Source organism: Cebidichthys violaceus, unplaced genomic scaffold, assembly GCF_023349555.1.
Source record: "Cebidichthys violaceus isolate CVI_PGR_0920_01 unplaced genomic scaffold, fCebVio1.0.p SCAF_14, whole genome shotgun sequence".
Taxonomy (NCBI): Eukaryota; Metazoa; Chordata; class Actinopteri; order Perciformes; family Stichaeidae; genus Cebidichthys; species Cebidichthys violaceus.
The window spans coordinates 12,671,470-12,682,845 of record NW_027176307.1 but is presented as its reverse complement, the minus strand read 5'-3'; the positions used below and the strand labels follow the sequence as shown (position 1 = coordinate 12,682,845).

General features: G+C 44.9%; 2 protein-coding genes across 2 annotated transcripts; both read left to right on the top strand.

Moving 5' to 3' along the window:
* The first annotated feature begins 8 nt into the window (after nucleotides 1-8).
* On the top strand, nucleotides 9-4,603 carry hsp90aa1.1 (heat shock protein 90, alpha (cytosolic), class A member 1, tandem duplicate 1). The gene is made up of 11 exons (XM_068708944.1): nucleotides 9-248; nucleotides 1,109-1,255; nucleotides 1,366-1,732; nucleotides 1,824-1,957; nucleotides 2,051-2,356; nucleotides 2,481-2,646; nucleotides 2,811-3,001; nucleotides 3,113-3,260; nucleotides 3,363-3,631; nucleotides 3,742-4,075; nucleotides 4,188-4,603. Exons 2-11 carry the CDS (start codon nucleotides 1,109-1,111, stop codon nucleotides 4,295-4,297), a joined length of 2,172 nt encoding a protein of 723 aa, XP_068565045.1. The 5' UTR covers nucleotides 9-248; the 3' UTR covers nucleotides 4,298-4,603.
* A 325-nt stretch (nucleotides 4,604-4,928) lies between these two features.
* hsp90aa1.2 (heat shock protein 90, alpha (cytosolic), class A member 1, tandem duplicate 2) lies at nucleotides 4,929-10,896 on the top strand. Its single transcript, XM_068708943.1, has 11 exons — nucleotides 4,929-5,096; nucleotides 6,946-7,095; nucleotides 7,237-7,606; nucleotides 7,723-7,856; nucleotides 7,943-8,272; nucleotides 8,360-8,525; nucleotides 8,675-8,865; nucleotides 9,309-9,456; nucleotides 9,582-9,850; nucleotides 9,947-10,280; nucleotides 10,461-10,896. Exons 2-11 carry the CDS (start codon nucleotides 6,946-6,948, stop codon nucleotides 10,571-10,573), a joined length of 2,205 nt encoding a protein of 734 aa, XP_068565044.1. The 5' UTR covers nucleotides 4,929-5,096; the 3' UTR covers nucleotides 10,574-10,896.
* The last annotated feature ends 480 nt before the right edge of the window (nucleotides 10,897-11,376 follow it).

Genomic DNA, 11,376 nt, shown 5'->3' with positions numbered 1-11,376 from the left:
CCTTAACGTAGTGAACGTATCTTCTGGAAGCTTCTGAATGGAAGCTTCGAGAAACCCCCCCCTAAAGTATAAAAAGACACCGGCGTGTCGTGGGGTCCGCATAGATTCAGTTGAACACACCCAAAGAGACTTACTGCCCACGGGAGGAGCAGCAAAGCACACACTTGGAGCTCTTCAAGGAGAGAAGACTCAGTGATACATTGAAGACTATCATCAAGAGGCAACTGAAAGAACATATTCTATTCAAGGTAAGACTGAAGACTGAAGATGAAAGTTTATATCATATTAAATTGGTGGCTTTAATGGTAGGAGAACGGACAGAGGAGGAAAAATACATGCTGCAAATTAACTGACAGAATTGCACAAATATAAAGTTCTAATAGAATATAAAGTCAGTTCTTTGTAGTGTGGCAGAATGGCCCCTCTACCATTAGTATCGTGTTGAGGCTGTAACGTGCAAGGAACACATGGCAAGCAGGGTGACCCTGGGTGTGAAAGTAATGGCGGATGAGCAGGAAAACCGGCTGGCACAAAGAGCAGATACTGCAGTTTCACATCTTAGTGCAGAAAAGTATCAAAAACATCGCAATAGTAGGGGCGATGTTTGAATGCAATGAAATCACAAAGATAGCAACTTTGTGTGATCTGTTTTAATCATGAATACAAAAGTAACTGAAGAAATGTTCCTAGAAGGCAGTTTTATTTGGTTCTGACAACAAATGCCTCACTCATGAAAAAAGATAACAGCTGCTCCACAGTTAAAACCAGATTGCCTTCCATCTTTGAATTTCTAGCTGCTGTTCCTTCCTTTAACTTAAAGGTGTTAAGTGACACATGGTGAAGGCTTTGGGGGTTGGGCAACGCATCCCAACTCCACCCATTTAGCAAATGGCAAGTCTTTGATTGACAGAAGGAACATGTGTTTCGTCTACCATCTGCAATAGCTGACCTCGTCATGCCACGAGGCTGCCTTTAGCAGGGTGGAGGAAGACATTTCAAACGTAACAGCAGGAGATTAGTTTCAAGATATCTAACTTTTATTTCTGAGCAAATTTGTATATCCAAGCACAAGAAGCATAATCATGAAAAATAACATGCTTTCTTTCAGATGCCTGCCGCTGGAAACGTTATGGAGGAGGATGTGGAGACCTTTGCCTTCCAGGCTGAGATCGCTCAGCTGATGTCCCTGATCATCAACACCTTCTACTCAAACAAAGAGATCTTCCTTAGGGAGCTTATCTCCAACTCCTCAGATGTAAATAAAAAACATAACTTTATCATATATTCATTTGCTTTTGCACATGTAAGCAGCTCTCACATGTGTGCAAACATCACTATTTTAACAAGCGTATCCCTTCCTCACAGGCCCTGGACAAAATCAGATATGAGAGCTTGACAGACCCCAGCAAACTTGAGTCCTGCAAGGACCTGAAGATCGAAATCACGCCCGACCTGCACGCTCGCACCCTGACCCTGATTGACACTGGTATCGGCATGACCAAGGCCGACCTGATCAACAATCTGGGCACGATCGCCAAGTCCGGCACCAAGGCTTTCATGGAGGCTCTGCAGGCTGGAGCCGACATCTCCATGATCGGTCAGTTTGGCGTGGGTTTCTACTCTGCCTACCTCGTGGCTGAGAGGGTGACGGTGATAACCAAGCACAATGACGACGAGCAGTACATTTGGCAGTCTGCGGCTGGCGGCTCATTCACAGTCAAACCTGACACTGGTGAGTTCCCTCATTGATATAATATTCAATATTGTGCATTACGAATATGATTTGGCTCTGCGCTCATCATCGGTTTTATTGCTACTTTTAGGAGCGTCCATCGGCAGAGGCACCAAAGTGATCCTTCACCTCAAAGAGGATCAGACAGAATACTGTGAGGAGAAGCGTGTCAAGGAAGTTGTGAAGAAGCACTCACAGTTCATTGGCTACCCTATTACACTTTATGTAAGTACCATTAGAAAACTAATAATAACCAATGATATTGACACGCTTAGACAAACCAATTCCTAAACCATCAACTCTTTCCACATATTCAAGGTGGAGAAAACAAGGGAGAAGGAAGTGGACCTTGAAGAGGGAGAAAAGGAAGAAGAAGTTGAGAAAGATGCCGCTGAGAACAAGGACAAACCTAAGATTGAGGACGTGGGCTCTGACGAAGATGAGGACACAAAGGAGAGCAAGAACAAGAGGAAGAAGAAGGTCAAGGAGAAGTACATAGATGCCCAGGAGCTGAACAAGACCAAGCCAATCTGGACCCGTAACCCTGATGACATCACCAACGACGAGTATGGAGAGTTCTACAAGAGTCTCACCAACGATTGGGAGGACCACCTCGCTGTCAAGGTGAGTAATGACGATAAACATGCCGAAAGGTGCCACCGGACTACCTCTTTGCAAACCTGTTTATGGCTTCATGTGATGTTTTTTGCGAGCTGATAAATTCACACTTCATTCTTGTCTCTTGCAGCATTTCTCAGTGGAGGGTCAGCTGGAGTTCCGTGCCTTGCTCTTCGTACCCAGAAGGGCGTCTTTTGACCTCTTTGAGAACAAGAAGAAGAAGAACAACATCAAGCTGTACGTGCGCAGGGTCTTCATCATGGACAACTGCGACGAGCTCATCCCTGAGTACCTCAGTGAGTAACATAAGAGACACATTACTAATCATTCACATACAATTTCTTCTAAGATATGTATGGCTTTGAGATTATGCATTCTAATTGTAAGACTATTTTGTTTTACAACAAATTAAGTCTGTCTGGCTTTGGAAGACTAAGCACTTGTTATCATCTCTATTCAGATTTCATCAAGGGTGTGGTGGACTCTGAGGATCTGCCCCTGAACATCTCCAGAGAGATGCTGCAGCAGAGCAAGATCCTGAAAGTCATCCGCAAGAACCTGGTCAAGAAGTGCCTGGAGCTCTTCACCGAGCTGGCCGAGGACAAGGACAACTACAAGAAGTGCTACGAGCAGTTCTCCAAGAACATCAAGGTAGGTTGATCCATCCGAATTTATGTATTTAACTATCACCCTTCAGATAGAGAGTCTGAGGTTTTGCATGTTTAACATTGAATATTTGTAACACACCTTTTCCTGTTTCAGCTTGGCATCCATGAAGACTCTCAGAACAGGAAGAAGCTGTCTGAGCTGCTGCGCTACTACACCTCAACCTCTGGAGATGAGACGGTTTCCCTGAAAGACTACGTTTCACGCATGAAGGACACCCAGAAACATATCTACTACATCACAGGTTAGCAACTCAACTCGCTCCTTTTCTTTCTACAATTTTGCTACGAAGTTTTCTCTAAAGGTATTTAGTATTGATTCGATGAATCCACATTAACTTCCACAGGTGAGACCAAAGACCAGGTGGCTAACTCCGCGTTCGTGGAGCGCCTTCGCAAAGCCGGCCTTGAGGTCATTTACATGATCGAGCCCATCGATGAGTACTGTGTCCAGCAGCTGAAGGAGTATGATGGCAAGAACCTGGTTTCAGTGACCAAGGAAGGCCTGGAGCTGCCTGAGGATGAGGAGAACCTGAAGAAGCAGGAGGATCTCAAAAATAAATTTGAAAACATTTGCAAGATCATGAAGGACATTCTCGACAAGAAGATTGAAAAGGTGAAGAAAACATATCTCGTCTTTTTTAATGTTGCAGTACAACTGTGCTAATAAAGCATACACAATGTTTGTTTGATCATGACCATAATACAACATTTTATTATTGACAGGTCACAGTCTCCAACCGCCTGGTCTCTTCCCCCTGCTGCATCGTCACCAGCACCTACGGCTGGACGGCCAACATGGAGAGGATCATGAAGTCTCAGGCCCTGAGAGATAACTCCACCATGGGCTACATGACGGCCAAGAAGCACCTTGAGATCAACCCTCTGCATCCAATCGTTGAGACCTTGAGGGTGAAGGCAGAGGCCGACAAGAACGACAAGGCCGTGAAAGACCTGGTCATCCTCCTGTTCGAGACGGCCCTGCTCTCTTCAGGGTTCACACTGGATGACCCTCAGACCCACTCCAACCGCATCTACAGAATGATCAAGCTTGGTCTTGGTAAGTGTTCTTTTTCTCCATGACAAGTGACATCGCAGGAATTAGTCTGCTTATTAAATGCCTCCATTAAAAAAGTGTCTTTGGTTGCTAATGAATGCATTGTCATTCACAGGCATCGATGATGATGATTCTGCAGTCGAGGACCTCATTCAGCCTGCTGAAGAGGACATGCCAGTCTTGGAAGGAGATGATGACACATCAAGAATGGAGGAAGTTGACTAAAAGACTGAGAGGACTCTTTCCTGCTTTCTTAAATATTATTTTTATAATTATGTTGCTTCTTCAAATAGACATGTCACTCTAACACAACTCTCCTTTCTTAAACAGTATTAGTCAATAGAACTTAAGTAATGTAATTAATGTAGGCCACAGTGTGGCTTTGTCTACCAAGCTGCTTACATACAACTGCTGACAACCATTAAGAGAGTAACATGAGGTCACTGGGAATTTGACTTATGTCTCTTTTTGTAATAACTACATTTTTTATGAAACGCATTCAAATTTGTAATAAAAAATATTTAGAAATAAGACCTGCATTCTTGCCTACTTGAATCCATTACATGTTCAATTTAATCCCTTTGTTTTGGTTCCTATACTGGTTGAAAAGGGATGACCATAACACGGGTGAAGTAACTAAACGTCAACTTTTATTTTGTTCGACGTTCTGGAATTTTCAGTGAACATGGTTCATTCGAGGTCTCCTCGCTCCTCCTCGCCCCGTCTCATCCGTGCCCCTACCTCCCTTAGTCCCGCCTCCTCCAGCAAAGAATGGACAGAGGCGGGCGCCCACATCGTGATTGACAGCCCACTGGGCCTGTCAGCGAACACCACCCACCCGAGCTGTAGCGAGGAAGATTCCAGACGGTTCTGGAAGGCTCAGGACAGGATTTCTCGAACGCTCGGTGAAGGTAGAAAAGCTGCACAGATAGCCGGTCGAACACCCCACTATAGCCGGGCTGCCTACGACTGCTGCGACCTCCACACGCCTCACTCCGGGGTTTGCGTTACACAGAGGACCAAGGTAACTATATTATATAGCTTTATATAATAATACAAAATAATACTACGGGATGCCAACTGATAAAATATAGAATGACACACTTTGACATGCATGGTTCAAATTACCTTATATTAGCTTTGTCTTTATATAACGTTAGTAACGGTGTCACTGCTATTTTGTAATGAGACAATAATGCAAACATGTCACATTACTGGATGTGAATGGTGATGACTGTGAGTACATCTAGTGCGTGTACATCGTGTTACAATCAGCTTATAACAATACTATAAGCATAGGCCTGTAATTGGATTTTACAGTGAGGTTTGCAACAGTAGCGACAAAGTAATTTTCCTGGCATGCCAGAGTTATTTGCACGCGTCAAAACTTTTTTTCCCCCCAACCTAATTTTGGCAGCTCACGTTAATACCGCCCACATTACCTGTGAGGCGCTCAAAGCTGGAGCGATGACAGTCACATGGGAGCGCATTGATGCATTTGGGGTGCACTTGTGGATGCAGGAATTATGTTAATAAACAGGCGCAGAATCGAATGAACCCGAATCGGATTTACAGAGATTGTTTTTCTCAGTGGAGTCCGGGACGATCCTTCACAGTAACCTCCTCAGATGGAGAAGAGGAGGAGGCGATTTGTTATTCCTATGGAACGTGCTAGAGAGTTCAGTTCGCCTCTTGGTACCTTCTAGAAACTCGCAATTCCCCCGGGAAGCCGGCAGGTGGAGACATTTCTACTGATACTGATATGTAGTCCAAGCCACGTGCGTCTCTCTAATCAACCAGAAACCAATCGATATCAATACACTGTCATGATCCGTCTACATTGGTGGGCTGTATTGAGATCTGGGTTGTGTTACCTAATAGTTTGAGACTATCTAGATTTAAAAAAAAATAAGTACAATTAACTTTCTTCACTCATATCGTTTTCTCTTTTTTTTGCATTTGCAGGAAATAAAATGTTTATTATGCATCAGGTGGATTTTGTCTGATTTTTTTTTTTTTTTTTTTTCAAAGATGGATTATAGGCAGGTGGAGTACTGATCAGAGCTGGACAGTCTGTCACACCACCTGTCCGCACAACTGATGCATGCTTATACTAACCCAGCATACTGATGCACACCTCCACTGATGTTAACTGAAGTGATTTAGTCGGTGCACTGACAGGTATTGGACAATGTTAATGGCTAATGTTACTCATTAGCCTAACGAGCCGTGTGATACATACTCGGATTGTGTCGGAGGTATTGATTCAACTATATAAGGTAGTTCTGTGGTGGTGTTGATACGATTCTATTAAGATACGATAATCTTGTATTCGTCCCACAGCGGGGACATTTGCAGGATTACAGCAGCAGAGTGGACAGTGCAAATGAACAAGAGACATAAGTACAAAAAAACCCTGAGTATAATAAGTAATTAGACAGTAAACATATTATAAATAAATAAAAGAGGTAAAAAAACAACAAAAACCTGAATGGTTGTTCATATTGCACAGTGGATACATTGGATTGATATTGCACATGAATGAATAAATGAATGAGGAATTAGATTTTTGGTATGCGCGGTCTACTGGGAGCGGTAGATTCTAGTTAAACCTTAGATAAGACGGTTTAACTTGAATTGCTTGCACATTACCCGAGGCTGATTGGCAGTGCTGTGGTTGTTGTAGGCGTGACGGCGTAGTGACTCACTGTGCTGCAGCCGATGCACAGACCAATGAACACGCAGGTCCACAACATGCCTGTAGAACACTGTGCCAGCTTATAAGAAACACATTTTATTTTGTGTGTGCGTGCGTGTGTAATCCGTGATATAGGCATCGTCTAAAAAAATAGTCATTTGTCCCCTCTGCTTAGATGCCGGAATCCCACGACCAACCAATGGAGGAGGAGGCTGAGACCTTTGCCTTCCAGGCTGAGATCGCTCAGCTGATGTCCCTGATCATCAACACCTTCTACTCAAACAAAGAGATCTTCCTTAGGGAGCTTATCTCCAACTCCTCAGATGTAAGTTTGTCACAGTATTAGCCTAAATCTATTTCCTTAAGCTCATGGTTCGTCTGAGATGTTTATTGAGCTTGTTTTTAAGTTGAAGTGTTGTACGCTTTGGCTATGACACATGCTGATGACCCCCCCCCCCCCCTTCAGGCCCTGGACAAAATCCGCTACGAGAGTCTCACTGACCCCTCCAAGCTGGATGATGGAAAAGAGCTTAAAATCGAAGTCATTCCCAACAAAGAGGAACGCACCCTGACCCTGATCGACACTGGTATCGGCATGACCAAGGCCGACCTGATCAACAATCTGGGCACGATCGCCAAGTCCGGCACCAAGGCTTTTATGGAGGCTCTGCAGGCTGGAGCCGACATCTCCATGATCGGTCAGTTTGGCGTGGGTTTCTACTCTGCCTACCTCGTGGCTGAGAGGGTGACGGTGATAACCAAGCACAATGACGACGAGCAGTACGCCTGGGAATCCTCTGCTGGAGGCTCCTTCACAGTGAAAGTGGACAACAACTGTAAGTAATGTAAAGGCCGTTGTTTTGTTTGCTATTTAACAATTCAGTTTTATTGATAAGCGCTACCTATTGGAGGAGGAGGGTTTCTCTAACTGACCCATCTTTTCCCCATACAGCTGAGCGCATTGGGCGTGGCACCAAGGTGATCCTGCACTTGAAAGAAGACCAGATAGAATACATTGAGGAGCGAAGAATCAAAGAGATCGTGAAAAAGCACTCTCAGTTTATTGGCTATCCCATCACACTCTTTGTAAGTACTCATTTAAGTTGGGTGAATAAAGTAACGCAAAAAAAAACCCACGGCCAGCGACTGAGTCCCACATTTTTTTCGTTCAGGTGGAGAAAGAACGAGACAAGGAGGTGAGCGACGACGAGGCGGAGGAGGAGGAGGAGAAGGAGAAGGAGAAGGAGAAGAATGAAGAAGAGGACAAGGATGAGGACAAGCCCGAGATTGAGGACGTTGGGTCAGATGAGGAGCACGACCACGACAAATGTTCAGACAAGAAGAAGAAGAAGAAGAAGATCAAGGAGAAGTACATCGACCAGGAAGAGCTGAACAAGACCAAACCTCTGTGGACCCGCAACCCCGACGACATCACCAATGAGGAGTATGGAGAGTTCTACAAGAGCCTGACCAATGACTGGGAAGACCACCTGGCTGTCAAGGTGGGTCTCTCAATCATTTCTTCGTCCGTGTCGGACTTATATCATAATCGACCCTATAACTGACCTGATCAACCCTCTTTCTCGCAGCACTTTTCAGTGGAGGGTCAGCTGGAATTCCGCGCGCTGCTCTTTGTGCCTCGCCGCGCTCCCTTCGACCTGTTTGAGAACAAGAAGAAGAAGAACAACATCAAGCTGTACGTGCGCAGGGTCTTCATCATGGACAACTGCGATGAGCTCATCCCCGAGTACCTCAGTGAGTATCGACCCAAATGTTGAAGTACTGGCACGTGCAATTTGTTCAGAATCAAATAAACGGCTTATATATTTCAAATCACAAATGTATCATCTTAGAAAGTTGAATATATTGCTGATCAGGTTGTCTTCATATCCGTCTCTGTTCAGATTTCATCAAGGGTGTGGTGGACTCTGAGGATCTGCCCCTGAACATCTCCAGAGAGATGCTGCAGCAGAGCAAGATCCTGAAAGTCATCCGCAAGAACCTGGTCAAGAAGTGCCTGGAGCTCTTCACCGAGCTGGCCGAGGACAAGGACAACTACAAGAAGTACTACGAGCAGTTCTCCAAGAACATCAAGGTTTGTGTCCTCATCCTGCACCGCGGGGGCTGCCGGGGGGTTCCTAATCTTTTCGCATTCAAACCTTGTGTTAAACCCTCGGTTTGATACTCTGTTAAGCCTGTTAGATGTAATGTGAGTTTTAGCCGGATAGAGGTAATGTTTGCTGAGAGTGCAGAAATGAACAGTTCACGATTACCGTTGGTTACTCTGACCTTGTATGCACCGGCCATCTGTCTGATCCTTCGTCCATATTGTCCTAAATGAAAAGCTGCTTTGAGTCTCGTTTGGTGCTCCATACTGTCCTCTGCTGTTTAAATGGAGGCACTCTGGCAATCAATGGCTATACCTTGGAGACCAATACCAGGGCTTGTTTAGCCAGCGTTTGTATATCTTTAACACTGATACTGCAGCTTATCCTTCAACTGCATGTTTACTGACATTCAGTTGTATTCGTCTTTCAGCTTGGCATCCACGAGGATTCTCAAAACAAAAAGCGTCTGTCTGAGCTGCTGCGATACTACACCTCAGCTTCTGGGGACGAGGTGGTGTCTTTGAAGGACTATGTTACACGCATGAAGGACAACCAGAAACACATTTACTACATCACTGGTGAGGACGCCCTTCATTCATGAACTGTTCACGTTCATTCATAAGCGTTTGAGAATCAGGCAGGCTGAGTAAATCAATGTGATATTTGAGACATGCGTGACAACGTTGCCCTGTACTCACTTCAGGTGAGACCAAAGACCAGGTGGCTAACTCCGCGTTCGTGGAGCGCCTTCGCAAAGCCGGCCTCGAGGTCATTTACATGATCGAGCCCATCGATGAGTACTGTGTCCAGCAGCTGAAGGAGTTTGAGGGCAAGAACCTGGTCTCGGTGACCAAGGAAGGCCTGGAGCTGCCTGAGGACGAGGACGAGAAGAAGAAGCAGGAGGAGAAGAAGGCTCAGTTTGAGAACTTGTGCAAGATAATGAAGGACATCTTGGAGAAGAAGGTGGAGAAGGTAAGAAGATTAAAACAACCCATGAGGTGTTGTATGACTTAATATTGTATAATCCACTTAAGACAGAAAATGATCAATTATTGTTTACCTCCACAGGTCACAGTCTCCAACCGCCTGGTCACTTCCCCCTGCTGCATCGTCACCAGCACCTACGGCTGGACGGCCAACATGGAGAGGATCATGAAGGCCCAGGCTCTGAGGGACAACTCCACCATGGGCTACATGGCCGCTAAGAAGCACCTTGAGATCAACCCTGACCACCCCATCGTGGAGACCCTGAGGCAGAAGGCAGAGGTCGACAAGAACGACAAGTCCGTGAAGGACCTGGTCATCCTGCTGTTCGAGACGGCCCTGCTCTCTTCAGGGTTCACCCTGGACGACCCGCAGACCCACTCCAACCGCATCTACAGAATGATCAAGCTGGGTCTTGGTGAGTATCCGTGTCCGTTGACTCAATCTAAAGCGTCCATGACATATCTCGCACGTTTATGAGCTGTAAATTATTGCAGTGAGATACTTTTACTGTGCAACACGTCTGGCAATAATGATGTAAAAATAAATAATGGCTTCACTGACTCATGATTTGCTTCCTTCCTATTTTTTTTTTAAGGTATCGATGAAGATGATCTGACACCAGAGGAAGTCACCTGTGCTCCCACTGAGGACATGCCCCCTCTTGAAGGGGATGATGACGACACATCCAGGATGGAGGAGGTGGACTAGGCCCGTTTCTACAGCCTGCTGGTGTTCAGAAGTAGTGTTATATAAAAGTTAAAGATTAATGTTGTAAATCTGCCTGGGAATACCCTCAACCCTCAAATTCACGTTATTTCCCCTTTGCATTTTACCGGATGCAATTCAGATTCATTCCTTTTAGAACTTTATTTTTTAAGTTGTCACTTTTTGTAACTTGGGTTTTATGCATTTGTTTTGTATTTATTGACATTCCAATGTCCTTTGTGTTCTAACTGTAAATAAATCAAAATTGATACTGTAATTTCAAATGGGTGGGACCCAAAAATAAAGGTTAACCGTGTTAACAAGAACCTCACTGATTCTCTGATAAGGTTAGAGCACGGAGAGGGTGTAAACACAATTCATAAGGGTACAAGAAGTTACAGCCAGTGGCAGGAAATATGTATACATCAGCATTGTGTGTGTGTGTGTGTGTGTGTGTGTGTGTGTGTGTGTGTGTGTGTTTGTGAACTCGCATATGACGCATATGATATGTGTTGCCATTGAGTGTCGGTCTTCCTCACCGCCTCAAATTTCTTTACGAAACGGCCGAGTTAACAAACATATCAATGCATTGCTGGAAGGAATGAAAATAATAGAAACAATTGCGTGTCCTCAAGGCTTTCAGGTAACATGACAGGATGTGCACTATGGGCTCGTGAAATAGAGCATTTGCACTCTAAATAGGACAGCAGCAGGCTCGTCATAGGAGGAAGAGCACAGGTGTAGCTAATGCCCTTAACGATGGCTCTGCTCTCTTCAAGTGCTCCAGTGAGCCATCATGCACACTT

What these genes read in the sequence shown, in the direction of transcription:
- hsp90aa1.2 (XM_068708943.1), top strand. Translation starts at nt 6,946, where the DNA reads ATGCCGGAATCCCACGACCAACCAATGGAGGAGGAGGCTGAGACCTTT. An exon ending in GCTATCCCATCACACTCTTT is followed by an intron (nt 7,857 to 7,942) that starts GTAAGTACTCAT and finishes TTTTTCGTTCAG; the next exon opens with GTGGAGAAAGAACGAGACAA. An exon ending in TGGAGAAGAAGGTGGAGAAG is followed by an intron (nt 9,851 to 9,946) that starts GTAAGAAGATTA and finishes TTACCTCCACAG; the next exon opens with GTCACAGTCTCCAACCGCCT.
- hsp90aa1.1 (XM_068708944.1), top strand. Translation starts at nt 1,109, where the DNA reads ATGCCTGCCGCTGGAAACGTTATGGAGGAGGATGTGGAGACCTTTGCC. An exon ending in AGGACCACCTCGCTGTCAAG is followed by an intron (nt 2,357 to 2,480) that starts GTGAGTAATGAC and finishes TGTCTCTTGCAG; the next exon opens with CATTTCTCAGTGGAGGGTCA. An exon ending in AGTTCTCCAAGAACATCAAG is followed by an intron (nt 3,002 to 3,112) that starts GTAGGTTGATCC and finishes TTCCTGTTTCAG; the next exon opens with CTTGGCATCCATGAAGACTC.